Source organism: Columba livia, chromosome 4 (genome assembly GCF_036013475.1).
Source record: "Columba livia isolate bColLiv1 breed racing homer chromosome 4, bColLiv1.pat.W.v2, whole genome shotgun sequence".
NCBI lineage: Eukaryota > Metazoa > Chordata > Aves > Columbiformes > Columbidae > Columba > Columba livia.
The window spans coordinates 42,396,630-42,411,367 of NC_088605.1; the positions used below are offsets into that span (position 1 = coordinate 42,396,630).

Below are 14,738 nucleotides of genomic sequence, written 5' to 3' on the forward strand. Positions count from 1 at the left end.
TGGGATATGGAGTTTTTCCTTCTTGTATGATCAAATCCAGTTTTCATCCCTCTTTCTCATTTTTCATAAACTTACATGAAATAAATTTATTATTTTGATTCAGTGTCCTCTAGAGCTACCATTACTGCAGCAATCTGATGGACAGTGCCTGCAAAACACCCTCTCCAGCTGTACAGGACTTTGCACAGCTCAATACCTTTACATTGTGAACTTGTAGGGGCTGTTAGTCTGGGACCCGTCATAAGCACAATATAAAGTGTGATTGGGCAGAATAATTATTAAAATAGGCTTTGGGAAGGAAAAATCAACACCAACAGTTCTCCCTAGTTAAGAAGTTCAGTCTTCAGCCAGGCTGATACCCTTAGCGTGAATGTATTCCCTTGGAAATGAGAGCAAGCTGGCCACTTCTGAGCAAATGTCTGATTTTAGAGTAGGCAGCTCGGTGGACTTGAGTTACTTAATTTAGTGGTAACTGAAAATGCACCATCCTGTAAGTTAGGCAGAACTGAAACAAGTTTTTGGGTTTTTTTTTCTCCCCAAACTTGTGAGCCAGCATTGACTCTCATCTACAAAGTTTTTTTTCTCGATATGGTAACACAAAATTTCTCACTTTTCTTCACTGGGAAGAAATTTGCATGGAAATGTAAACAGTCAGAATGAGGAAGTTCACGATGCCACATCATTCAGTTTCACAGTATACTTCAATGTAGTGACGCACTACAAAGATCCTCGTTTTAAAAAGAAAAAAGATAACATGTAGGCGTTGTGTTTTATCATAGCGGGAGATACAAGCCATTACTAACACAGTTAGTGCCGTACACTCCTTGTTACTCTTACAAGCTAAAAATGGACATTTTGGTTTTTTGACTATTGCCTGTCATGATAATTTAATATTCTTCAGAGTAAAATCCAGCTGTGTTTGTACATCAGCTTGTACATCAAGACCATGCCCCTATCTTGGGACCTCTTTTTCCTTACAGAAATGCAAAGAAAGCAGCAGTGGTGTAAATATGTTATATATTTTTGAAACACTTGAAGTAGGTCTACATGGTATGGTGCAGAGATATGCACAGATAACTACTTCAACATCTTATGAGTTGTCTTAAAATTCTGAACCACCGAGCCTGCATGGATTGAAGATCCAGCATAGTGGGCACAGTACATATATAACAGGACTGTTTAATCATTATTAACTGAATATGAGCTACCAAAAAACTAAAGTAAATTATTTTATTGTAAGTCTTTATACAGGCTTAACTCTACTGTATTTAAAAAAAAAAAAGGATAAAGTTAAAGTAATTGTCTCATGTAAATAGTCCTAACTGCTGCCTAAATCCACAAACATAGACTTGCTTTCAGATGGAAAGCAGACTCCAGTATTTCGTCTGTCTTCTCAATCCATGCAATTTTATTATAATTATTCAGACACTCTTTGCAAGACTTGGAGTTTGGTTCAAGTATGCACCTTTTGGATGTGCTTACAAACTTTTCAGCGAGACTCTTGTTTAGTTGGGGAAGGTTGAAAACTTTTTATAGGTATGTGTTCCTGGGTGCACTGTCAGTGTAGGCACTCTTTGACCAACCAGAGTTATACTCACCATGGCTGATAACTTGGCCTGTTGTGCAAAATTGGTCAATACAGTCATAATTGCATTTACCTTCATGTCATGGGTAATGATGTTGTCATTTTTGTTGTCATTACTAGGTGAATCGTACTGATGATAATATATCATGTTAAAGCATGTTAATTTTTAATAGCTGGTAAATTGTGTTAATCATTTTGCAGACAGTTGAAGAAAAAGTAAAACATGTTTTTACTACCAATACAGTAAAGACTACAGTTTCTGTTTTTCAGGGCAGGTCCATGCACTTAATTGACTCATGATCTTTGGCCTGTTTTTATTCACATTCACAGTCTTGCTTCTGAAACAAACAAACAAACAATTAAATTTCAATGTTGATGTGCATATATACAGTAAACATTTTTCTGCATGAGAAAAAGGTTTTGGTGGTTTTTTTTTTTTTTTTTCTGATGCTTATTCTAAAACTGGAATTAACATGACTGGTTGCTATGTGAAAAAATTGTTTTCCTGAGACATTTTTTCAGGCTTTTCATCCTAGGTATTCATGTCTTCTAGTTGATGTGACAAAACTGGCTGAGTGGCTCTCAACTAGATGGCATTGTGTGGAAATAGCAGAGGAACAGGGTTCTTGAACATCTACTGGTGCCAGTAACTTTAAGTGTTTGAGTAGGCGTTCTTTTTTCTTTACTTCCTCATTATTTACTGGCTATGAAACACATTTATATACGCACATAAGGCTATAAGCAGTTTCCTCAATGTGCGTTTATTAATAGCTGAGCAGAAATGTGACGGGACGCACCCATTTTAGCATAAGCGCATTAGTCATACAGATAAAGTACAGTACCATGGCACACAATATACTTCAGCTAGTCTAAGGCAGGACTCTTGGTCACTTCAAGTGAGACATTTCACCTTCCAATGTCACTGTTTCTCTATTTCCAAAATGACAAAACAATGACATGGCACCAATGATGATCTTTACAATTTCTTCCCTGAACATATTCCTTTCTTCTGAACTCTGTTAGAAGGCAAGGTTTCAGCTTCGGGGATTAAGGACTACTATATAAGTTAGTTCTGACCATAGTGAGTTGTTTTGGCACCTGTCTGAGATTTTCCTCCCAATTTCAAAGCAATGTGATTTCAAATTGGGTCCATATTTTTGAAACACACTGTACTTTAATGTGGAATTTGCCATGTGGCTTGAGACGCAGCCTCAGAAATAGCTTTCTTTGGTCTGCACGTGGGTAATCTTACTGAAAGGAAAAGCTGTGTGTGGGCTATGATAAAGTGAATAGATTGTGAGGATTTAGTCCCACGGATTTTCCATAGGAATTACTAAGGAAAGAAAAAGAGTTAGTTGATATTGCAACTAGTATATCATAAGTGCTCTGTGTTCTGATTCTGAATTAATATGATGGTATTTTTATTACTTATGATGGGAGAATTGGAAGATATTTTGTGTTTGACTAGTTATGCTTTTGGTGTAAAATCTTTTTTGTAGCACTGGTGCAGTCATTTCAGCAATAACACTGAACTGTGTTTCTGTAAGCTGATAAAAACCACACACACTTAAATAAGATGAAATTTCTCACTATGGAAAAAATGCATATTGGAAGTAGAGTTTTTATTTTGTTGAACTCCATGAATGAATCTATGTACAGTCAGGAAAAGTTAGGCCCTCATTTGAGGAGTAAATACAAGAGTAGAGCATGCCAGAAGACTGGTAAGAATGGGGAGAAGTAGTAAGGGTAATGATGAAGTTGATTCATGAAATCTGCAGAATCTACTTCAAGGCATAATTTTTCAAGATCAGCTTTAAAAGCTAGTGTATTAATTAAAAGTCCATTATAAACTTAGGAAAAGACTAATACGGTTATTACTATGTGTTAATACAATCATGGAAAGGAAGAAATAGTGTACTTTGCACTTGAGAATAGGCAAAATTATTATGTAGTTTCTCTGTGAAATCAAGTGTTGTAACAGGGGTTTTATTTTCATAATATAATAATATTATAGCAGGACCTGAAAAAGTAGCATCTTGCTTGAAAATACTTACATCCTGAAGTATTCATGTAGTACAGTGCTCACAAAATCAGCAGACAGGCAGAAAGCCTCTTGTGAGTAAATAAGTCCTCATGGGCTTGAGGAAAAAGGAGAAAGGTGAACAGAAAATAGATATATAGGCTCAAATACTACCATTGAAATTTAACATTCATTTGAAATATTTATACTGAAACCATGAAGTTGGATCCAGTAAATAATTTAAACAGTAGTGCAGAATACATAGACTCGAAATATAATACCATCCAGAGCCCTCCAAAATCACCAAAAGCTGGAGGATGCCGGACTACACTGTTTGGCTGATGAGGGGTTTTAACCTGTTTGTCCCTGGGATGTTAGTGCCTTCCCTGGGGTCTCCGGTTGATACTTTCCTTCGTTAGGAGCCAAATCTCTGAATCTCCTCCTGCATGTTGGTTCCTCACCCGTTCCTTTTAAAGAATTGCAACTGCTGCTTACCTTCCTGTTTAAAGCCTTCTTTTTGCAAGGTGACTTTCTGATAGGAATCTCCTGCTTTTTGAGGAATCTCCTTCCCTGTATGATGGTCTAGTGGTTCATCAGTCTTAGAAGCAGTATGAAATTCTGGTTAATTCTTTCCTCTGTCTGATGGTTCAAAGCCCCATCTGTCACCTCTTCAGCCATCTGGTTATGCAGTCTCTTTTGGAAGCTCTCCATGATCCAGAAGGATGCAAGGAAATTAAACAAGGCAAGCTGGTTGTGTTTGTTGTGGCTGGGGTCACTCAACTGGGGGAGAACCGAGTCCTGGTTTCTGCCTCTTTCTCTCAAAACCTCTTATTATTTTTAATGCAAATATGTGAAATGGTGCCACTTCCTTATAGAAAGACTGGGTGAGGGAAGACCTTTGGTTTTAAGAGTTCCATTATTAAATACTTAAAGGTTGCATTTGTTCTGGAAGGAGTACAGTAACTTAAAGCTTTGACTTCCACTAGGTGGGTAGGAAGAAATATAAATCCTTTTTTAAGATGCAGTCCCTAGTTCTTTGAACTGTGCTCAGTGCACTAAATCTTGTCTGACATGTATTTCGAGTTGCTCCGACAGTGCATGTGAGGCAGGAATTATTCGTAACTACTTAGATGGTTAGTTATCCTATTTATCACCTTTAATAGAAGATTAATACGAGGACAGAAAATGTTGACAAAATAAAAGATTTAATGTGTTGTTCCTAATGGTGTTTGCTCTTTGGTCTCTTGCAAATTCTGATCATGTTTGCACAAACCAAGAGAAAGCTTTATCTTGACCATTATGAAATTCTACTGGTGTGGTGCAACATTTTGAAAATGATTTTTTCTCTGGTCAGACAAAGGCCTGACTGTATAATACAATAGAAGGACAAGAGTGACAGGGAAGAGGTACACAAATTGATTACACTCAATATGTGCTTCATTCACACTGTGTTTAAATGGAGAGAAAGACCAATTTGTCATTTAGATTACTTTATGATTTAACAGTGGAAAGAATGGAAATGAGATTTAAAAAAAAAAAAAAAAGCCTGCAAAATGAAAGCAAGGGAAACACAGCATGATGGCATGCTGTAGCCTATTGCAGGGTGAACATATTTAGTGAATTTAACTTTTTTTATTTCCAAGTGATAAATTGTTCAGGAACAGTATTTGATATTTTTTTCATTTCTGTTTATGAATGAGTTAATTATTTGCTGTGAGTTATTCATAAAGTTGTTTGCTTTAATTTTATGTTCTAACTATCTAAAAGCACTGTAAGCACTTTAGAAATTGGCAGAAAGAGAAAATGACCTTTTTTGGACAGGAGAACAGTTTTCTTAAGATTATCAGACAGTAAGGACAGCAATTTCGTACATCGTTTTGCAAGCCTGTGGAATTGTTTCCTTTTGGTCCAATTAAGATAACCTAGGAGCTCATGGTATTTCATTCTGGCAGCTAATAATCCTCACAGCCAAGAATCAAAGCCAAGAATTCAGTTGGTCCAAAATTTTACAACTATGCTGTTTCTCCCTGACTAAGCTCCCTTTAGTAACCACGAGATACAGCAATGAGATGAACCCCCTGAACAGAGTAAGAATTTAAATTTGAATAATCATTTAGTCCAGGTATGCTTTCCAGTGAAGGTCAAGATTTTAACTGCCTTTTCAATCTCTGGTCTCCAAAACCAATATTTTTGGAATAGGCATTATTTTCCTTGAGCATATCTGTACAGAGAAGATATTTCCCTCTTTTATTATGGAGATTTGTTAAAAGTTTGAAATCATTTGTCTTCCACTGGTACACTTCCATACTGTCATTTTCCTGAGGAGGGGGATAAGGCATCTGCATTAGTTTATTATCGTGCTCTAGTTCACAGTACATAGAAATTAGATCACAGGGGCAGTAAACATATCACAGGCAGTAGCCCCTCCTAATTTTGTCAGTGAAGTGGCCTCCATTGGTGCCTGCATTCAGATAAGGAGCCTGTATTTGAAGCACATCTGATCACCTTTATTTTTGCCACTATCCAGACCACACTGAGAATCACTCTCAGGGTTCTCTAACTATATTCTCTTTGACTGAAAGTCAATTGAAAGGTGTATGCCTGGTCCAACCTCAAGCCAATATCGCATCAAAGCAACCAGCACTATGTCCCTGGTGCTGGGCCATCTTGTCTAGACTGTGCCTTTTCCGAGAAAGGCTGGACCAGATGATCCTTGTGATCCTTTCCAACCTGGTATTCTGTGATTCTATTATGTCAGCTTTTTAGCACTAGCTGTTTTTTTCAACAGATTTGGTACACTTTCACTGCAATACTAGTTAGCATAGACGTAGCACCCAGGACTATTAGACAACAATACGGGTTTTATGTACTTACGTCATTTATAGCCCTTAAACATTATCATACATCATCATGAGTATGCCTATGCCCCCACATACACTCCTATTTTTGAAAACCTCAGAGGCATTCCCCTAGGTTTTATATTTGTTAATGAGAGTAAAATTTTAACTGTTTTATTTTTAAGGAAGACTATAAAAGCTGTCTGCACTGCCTGCCTGTAACAAAACCCTTCGTCTATATGGAATGACCAAAGATGCTTAAAATGTTATTATGTACTGAGATACTGTGCCAGTCTCAAATAAGAGATCCACTGAAAATATTCCAGTGGTGCAGAATTTCTGCAAACTCTTTTCCACCTGTGCAGTTCCTATTGACAAGGCACCTGTGTAGCTTGAAGCACAAGCAGGAACATGCTAATTCATTCTTATCCTTGATGACCTTCCTTTAGCAGTAGGCACTTAAGGAAATCAGCAGTTCAGATACCATCACAGAGGAGCACTTGCCAACTGGGTAAGGGCAGAGCACTAAGTTTCACAATGCACACAAGCATCCTGCAGAATAAGTGCATTTTATACTTCACTGCAGTGGCATAGAAATCAGCCTGTTTTCTTAATTACAGAAAACTAAAGTGAGTTAGTGAAAGACAGGTTAGGATTACTGCTGTCTTTCCAATGATAGTTAAGATTAGCAGCTATCCTCTTTAATGAGAGTAAAATTGTTACCTTTCCTGTGAAGGAAATGCTACAAACCTGTTGGAATCTACCTGTATCTCTTGCAGTAAGCAGCTCAGATGGTCACTAATCATCTAGATGGTCATTTTGTTTGCTGTTGAGAAAACCTGAAAATTTTCCATGTGAACTCCTTGCTCCATGCCAATTTTAGTTGACCTTTTGAACTGAGATCATGTAAGAAATATTTGTCTAATTGCTAAAAAAAAAAAAAAAAGAAAAGGCAAACAAGTAAACTTCATTTGATGAGAAGTGAAGTACAGTCATGCAGGATAGCTCTTGCCATTTTTCTGAAAATCAGCCTAAATCCAATTAGCGTATGAATGTCTACATATTGTAGCCATCTTGTTTCATACTTCCCTTCCTGTCTTCTTATTTTTGCAATGAACAGGACCAGGGGAAATGAGGGAAAACAGTTCATAGTAATGGAATTAAGGATGCTGCAACAAAACCAAATTCTGAAGTTGCCTCTCTTCTGAGTGCTTAGTTTAGCAGCATCTTTTAATTTTAATCCAATAACAGCTCTCATTTATATGAATATGGTGTCAATATGCCCTTCAGTGAAGTACATGGTATACCTGAAACTACTAGCAACTTTGCGTACTCATTTTGCATAGGCATTATGGTACAGTGTTTAATATGTCATAGTCATTATGGTACAGAGTTTAATATGTCACATACAATTGCTCAGTGAAGCATTGCATTATTATTAGGTTCTCAGCATCATTTGAATGTGCCTTGAATGCAATTAATATTTTGAACAAAAAGAAATACTGAAAGATCATTCTAAAATATTCTCAGTAAACTTCTCTAACTTTCCATTTTACATAAATCTTTCTCTAAACATTTTCTAAACTGAAGTATTCTGTTTCTGTTTAAGAATTGGGTCTTATGTAGGGAACATACAAGAAATCTGCAACAGTTTTAATAGGAATTATGCAAAATCTTTCAAAACCACAAATTTTGTTTTCAGTTTAGCATTTTTTTTTCCTGAAAAGTGTTATATATATTTTTTTTCTAATTTATTGCTTTATAAGTGAACCTGCTATTTAATAACATCCTTCAAATAATTTTTATAGATTTTTGTCTGATATATGAACAGTGCTGGCATTAATTTCTCTGTTTGGTACATATGTGTGTTGAAGGTTGTAGAAACACTTCTATGCTAGAGAAATATGGGCTGGGTAATTAAAATACTGCCATATAAAGCAAAAATTTAAGCATAAGAATGACTGCACTGTTATAATATTATTTCATAAAGATGCATAATGAGATTTCTTTAAAAAAATATTCTATGATCTCAATGTGTAGGGATATGTCTGTATATTCTGCACACATACACAAAAAATGTGCATATCTGAATCAGAAGATCATCTAATAGCTTGTATATGCTGCATTGTCTGGTGTACACACAATTTGTAGAGCAAAAGCTCCTTTGGAGCCTGGTACTCATCTTTTCCCTAGACAAGCAAGGTCCTGTTCACAGGCTGGTATCTTAAAGAATTAAGCTGTCAAACCTAAAAAAAAAATAAAATTAAATTAAATTAAAAAAAAAAATACAGGCTCAATTTATGACTATAAAGAGTTTCTAACCGAAAGGATTTGGTCAAATAGCTGACTTTCCTCCCCTCTGTTTTGGAATAGTCAAAAGTATTGCTCTATAATGAAGGCCATTTATCTGCCTTAAAGGACTAGAAGGCTGAGAAAAGCTGAGTATGTAAATTCTGTAGGTGTGTCTGAACAGCTGAAACTGCAACTATTAACTGTGATCAGCGCTGCACTACATTTTGCACTACACTTTATATACAGATCAGTATAGATTTTACAATTGGTTTTGTTTTGCTTTATAGTGGAGAGTGGGGTTTGGTTGTTTTTATTTTTTTTTTAATTTAACTCATTTCTAAAGTATGTAAGCAAATTTTAATCTTGGGATAAGATCAGTCCTGTAAAAAATCATTCTGATGGGTGAAAATTTTAAGCAGTTATGATCATGTAAAAATAGGAAACTAGAATGTAAGTTCTATGCCTCCAACTTGGTTTAGATACCACTTAGGTAAGTCTGTGCTTTCTATCTCAGTTCCATTTGAACAACATATTTTTCAAAACCAATGTCTACAGCTTTTTTTTCCATAATTTGTGATAATGATGATCTACATGATAGATAAATACAGCAAAGGGCACAGATGTACAGAATTCTGATTCACTACTCATGGCTAAGCAAGATATTGTAAGTTATTTGGCCCAAGTCTTTAAAAGATACTTAAGGTGTTAGCTAACAGTCTATTTCAATGGCTGTCAGGCACCCACATATCTTTAAAGACTGTGATCGTGAGTTTAGGTAGCACAAATTTATTTTAAGGTAATTTCTTCTGGCTAAACAAATAACAAAGAGCTAAAATGCACCAAAGAACATTCAAGCTAATGGAAAACATGCCTTTGGTTGTTTTCTCTGGACTTTAATTCCATTTGAAGTTAATTTTTATTCTCATTACATATTTCATTATTAGAAAGCTAGAAGAGGCCATTAGATTATTCAGTTGGAGCTTCTGTATAATAAAGGTTCTTAATGTCACCCTGTTATTTATGCATTTAGCTTGTAACTTCAGTACAATGAAAGAATAAATAGAATGTATAATTCATATAGAGGTTTTCTGTAGAAGTGTTTCTACTGAAGAATGTTTCTATTCATTTCAAATTTGCAATGTCACTTTATTTGAAGATCCCAGTGGAGTTTTAGTCTTGTATTTTAGCTCTTAAAATAATTTTAAACAATTATGGCAGTAGTAGAAAAAAGGCTCTTGGGTACCTAGCTTAGCTGTCTAATTTCTAAATAGTTTAAATGTTAAGCCTGTAAAATAAATTGTGTATAGCTTGAATTTAAATGAACAAGAACGCTACTTTTCCTTTGGGTAATAGCTTTAATTTTAAAATAAAATGATGGTTTTTATGTAACTCTCAGCTGGGACTGCATTTGTTAGCAAAATACCTATTCGGTGTTTTGAAAATTTAGTTCTTCTTAAGCTACAAGCTGAATAAGAAGTCAGCATACAGCCAGTTTCCATTTAAGAACTAAGCCACTGATACACCTAGCTTGGCTGGGTTACTAAAAAAAAAAAGACTGTAAATAGAGTTCTTGTAAAATATGTCTCAAAAAACAAATGTGTGCAAGATGGACATTGTGGGTATTTTCTTCTCCCCTCCATTCCCACAGGGTACAAGATACTGTGTGGGCACCACTACAGACACTGAAATCTGGCTTTTGTGTACCGGGTTTCCATAGAAGCTTTTTTTTTTTCTCTCTCTAAATATCCATCAAAGTAGCTTTGTTCTGCTTTCCCATTATCGTAGATTCATTTTCTTTTCATTGGCTCAAGGCTACACCACAGAAGAATAGTGAAGCAGCTGGTTTTGTTCCATAGATTTTTTACTTAGGTGTTGATATTTCCTCCTGCCCTTGCTTGTGGATTTAGCAGCCTTGGTGCTGGGCTGTAGCCAGTCTGTCACAGGGTGTCTTTGCCAGGCTGTTTCCTGATGTCTGCCAGGTGCTCCTGTGCTGTGAAGGTGGTCACCTTCTTCCCTCCCCTGACTAGTAGGAAGACAACCTCATTGCAAGGCACTCCCCAGCCCCTTTGCTACCCCAGGAGTGGTGTCGCCACAGCTTTCTGCAGAAAGGGGCAAGTTATTCCTCAGACATGTTCAGACTCCTCTGAACACATCCATCTGAGGGTGACTTTCCCAAGTACTAAGTTTGTAAACTCTAAGTTTCCTTTGTGTGACACCAGGATCTGTGCTGTTGTTGCTACATCTCTATTTCAAAATAATATTTCCCAAGCTTCAGCTTTTTCTTTTTTTTTTTTTTTCCTTACACACCAGTTTGATTCTTGGGACATTCATTAGGGCTTGGACACTTTATAGTGGTTCTCTGAGGTGGGAATGGGAGTGAGTTACTCTTCAGTGAGGTGAGCATCCATCACTTCAGGTGTTCAGTTAAGTCTTCTGCTCACCAAAGAGCTCCCTCTGCCCTCACAAAGATGCTTGCCACTAAAGCTAGTGTTGGTTTCAATGGGTGAAAGTTTTCCAGGAGTCTGGAAGAGGGGAAGATCATCCAGACATTTGGACTTGTGTCACAGGTGAGCACCATCAGGTTGTGATGTTAGGACACTGATCATTTCATGCAAAACCACAACATGAAAAGCTCTGTATCCCATTACAAGGTAACAACAGTTCTGGTACCAGCCTCTGCCTTAGGGTCTGCTTACAGCTGTAGTTTTTGTTTTCCCAGATAACGCAGCTATCTTCTTCAAAGGGACAGTGAAGAATGAAAAAGAGGAAAGACCATTACTTTTTAACACCTGCCTCCTAAAAAGTGTGTGCACGCTTGTGTGCACTGTGACATACCCACTACTCCAGAGTACTCAAAAATGTTCTCTTATTCTTTTAACCATGTAACTGCAAAAAGGTATCATAGGAACTTTTTGTACTTTTCATACTGGATGTTTCCAGTTTAGGGGTAGATTCTGCTAAGTTTGTTTATCTTATTGGCCATACTTACAGACCAAGAACTATTCAGCTCTAAGAGCGAGCCCTGGTATTTGTCTTAAAGGTTTTGCTGTACATAAAAGGGAGAAACAGTCTTATTTCTATTGATTCACCTTCTGACCACATAGCAAATTCAAAGAGATATAACTAAGTGAAGAGAAATTACTAAGTGGCAGAAGGGAACAAGGAATATGTTCCTGGGCCTCAATCCGAAAGGTCATGTAACTTGCGTCTTATGAATGTCAAGTCTGAAAATGAAAAAGCAGTGTAGATAAACTGGTGCCTTTGCATCGCTGGTTGTCAAGTTCCATCACTAGCTTTTGCTGTCCTTCCTGTCAGGATCTGTCACTGTGAGGGAGATGATGAAAGTCCCCTCATCACGCCGTGTCGCTGCACAGGGACCCTGCGCTTTGTCCATCAGGCCTGCCTGCACCAGTGGATTAAGAGCTCAGACACACGCTGCTGTGAACTCTGCAAGTACGACTTTATAATGGAGACCAAGCTCAAACCTCTTCGGAAGGTATGGTGCTTTTGTATCTCATTATCCTCAAGTGCCAAATGGCCAGAATGGCTGTGAAAAATACTGGTACAATTAAAGAAACATCTGCCTGTCCAAAATGGCTTTCCATTTGCTGTTGTTAAATCAGTCCCAGTGATTTTATTGCTATGTGTAAGTTAGTTAATTGGCAGCAGCAGGGGATTTTGACTAAAGACTCACCACACATGCAATCTAAATGCACAAATAATAGGTTTGTGTATTTAGAAGTTTTATCTTCAGCTTTTTGTTATTGACCTGCTTATTTTTAAGCCACAAAGGAAGCTTATTCGTCATGTTTTGGTCCTGAATAACACAGGCCGGATCACCCAGTAATTTTTACATTGAGCCCATAACTTCTATTTGAGAACAATGCTTACACCAATGTGGAGACAGCAATTATGAAAAAACATTCAATCAATTTAGCTACATCTGTTCTAACTGTTACACTTGTGGGCAAATTAATCAGTCATACATTAAGATTAGTTAATGGAATCTAAACTAGAGGGCGACCTTGCGTCCTGAAAGTCAAATGCATGTTATCTGGGCTCATGTTTTCCAGGATAAATCAATTTAATAGTACATGGGTTGTCAGTATAGGGAAGGTGAAAAGTTTGTTAAACATGTGTGGGCTTTGCTTTCTTTGGAACGAGTAATTTATCTTCTAATTTTTCTCTAAATTTCTCTCATCATTTTTGGGTTTTGTTGTACCCTTCAAGTTTGAGACAATCTAGAACAGGGCAAGCTTTGCTTTAAACTAAATTTCAGTATGAGAGACCTTGAAAAACATGTAGAAACTATTAGCTTGTAAGTGGTGTATGCATATGTAGTAGTGTTTTTATGGCAAAAGACCTTTTGTTTTTGTCAGCCTTGCAGAGGTAGCAGTGATTCAGAGAAAGAAGAGCAAATGAAATTCCTTCTCATTTCCCATCAGATAAATTATCTAGTAAGTCCTTGATGATAAAACACTTTTAAAGAGAGAATTGGGATTGATTTGACAAGCAAAGCTTGTGATAAGACAGTTCTCAAGTGCCAGGTAGACCTTGCCAAGTAGATCGGAAATTGAAACAGAAGTAAATAAAAAACTGATGCCTAAAAACTTAATTATATTGACTTAGTTTTTAGTAATTCCAGATAAATTTTAGCTAATGTGACAGGAAGGAGATAATTGTATAAAATCCCCTGCCTGTAGCATATCTTTTGGGTTTTTTTTCTGTGTGTTTCTATTCTCAACACACCTTGCTTTAACCTGTCATCTAACAAATACATTGGCAACAGCCGCATTCCCCAAGAGAATATACAGATATCAGTATTTTTAACAAAAACCTTTTCTTGATTGTGTTATCTAATAGTGTCTTTAAAAAACTTTAAATAAAATTTGTAGCATCCAAAGCAAAAAGAAATGAAATACGTGAATCGCTGTCAGTATCAGAATTAGGCACTTCTACATGTGTATCTCATCATTGCTGCCCCCCCATTTTTTTCTTGTAATTAAAAAAAAAAATTATGGAATACTGGCAGATATACAGTGGTAATGTAATTCTTCTAAATCTGCCTGTTCTTAATTGTATGGTTACCACCTTATTTATCTTATCATTAGTTCTCAAGTTTTTTAATTTCTGACATAGCACAGATGAGCCTCTTCTTTCAGACAGGGTACTTTTTTTCTGCTTAAAGCAGTACTCAGATATAATTTATCTGCCCAACAGTGAATGCTGGCAATACTCTCCCCTTCAAATGCAGTACAACAAGTATTTGTCTGTATAGTATGGACCCAACATCTAACTACAGATCCCTTTTTTATAATTTACACCCATTTCACAAACCAATGCCAAAGTTTCCAAATGTTTCAAAATGAAAATTAGTTATCCTTTTTTGCAGTTGTGACATTCAACCATTACACCCTTTTATATGTTACATTAATCTAAATATATCATCCCTAGTAAGTGTACGCATTATCATCACCATCATTCACAAATGCATGACACTCTAAACAGTTTATGAGAAGCTGTTTTGTAAACCAAACATTTTGACAGCTGTAGCAAAGACAAGGTAAGGGAGGAAAGAGTGATCATCACAAGACCTATTGGGTAAGTACAGCTGACTGATAACTTTGCACCAAAACTTCTTTTGTAAAAATCACTGAAAGTGCTATTTTGTCAAAGCCTATATATTTTGCAAAAGTGGAAAGTTCAGATGAAACAATGTCATTTTTCTTGCAAGATTTTAGAGAGGCCAGAACCTCAGCTGTGGGGCAATCCCTAGGAGTCGAGGTTTTCAGCAGATGGCATCAAGACTTGTTACCAGAGACCAAGGCACTGTGGGACAGGCAGCACCTAAAGCTGAAGATCTACACAATCCTGTCTGCTTGATGCAGGATCTGAAAAGCACTACAGACTCCAGGGTTTCCAGACCGTCATGGGAACTTTAGATTTTGCTACAGCCTGGCTGTATACTACACCCTGAGATCCTTCAGTCTCCAGCCTGGCATCA

At 36.7% G+C, this 14,738-nt stretch overlaps 1 protein-coding gene across 16 annotated transcripts in view; it reads left to right on the plus strand.

Moving 5' to 3' along the window:
* Positions 1–14,738, plus strand: part of MARCHF1 (membrane associated ring-CH-type finger 1) — a 240,520-nt gene that overhangs the window by 204,412 nt on the left and 21,370 nt on the right. For all 16 annotated transcript variants that reach the window (XM_065061402.1, XM_065061408.1, XM_065061403.1 and 13 more), the window contains one exon: positions 12,050–12,230. In XM_065061402.1, coding sequence (XP_064917474.1) covers positions 12,050–12,230 — 181 coding nt within the window. The remainder of the gene's footprint in view (positions 1–12,049; positions 12,231–14,738) is intronic.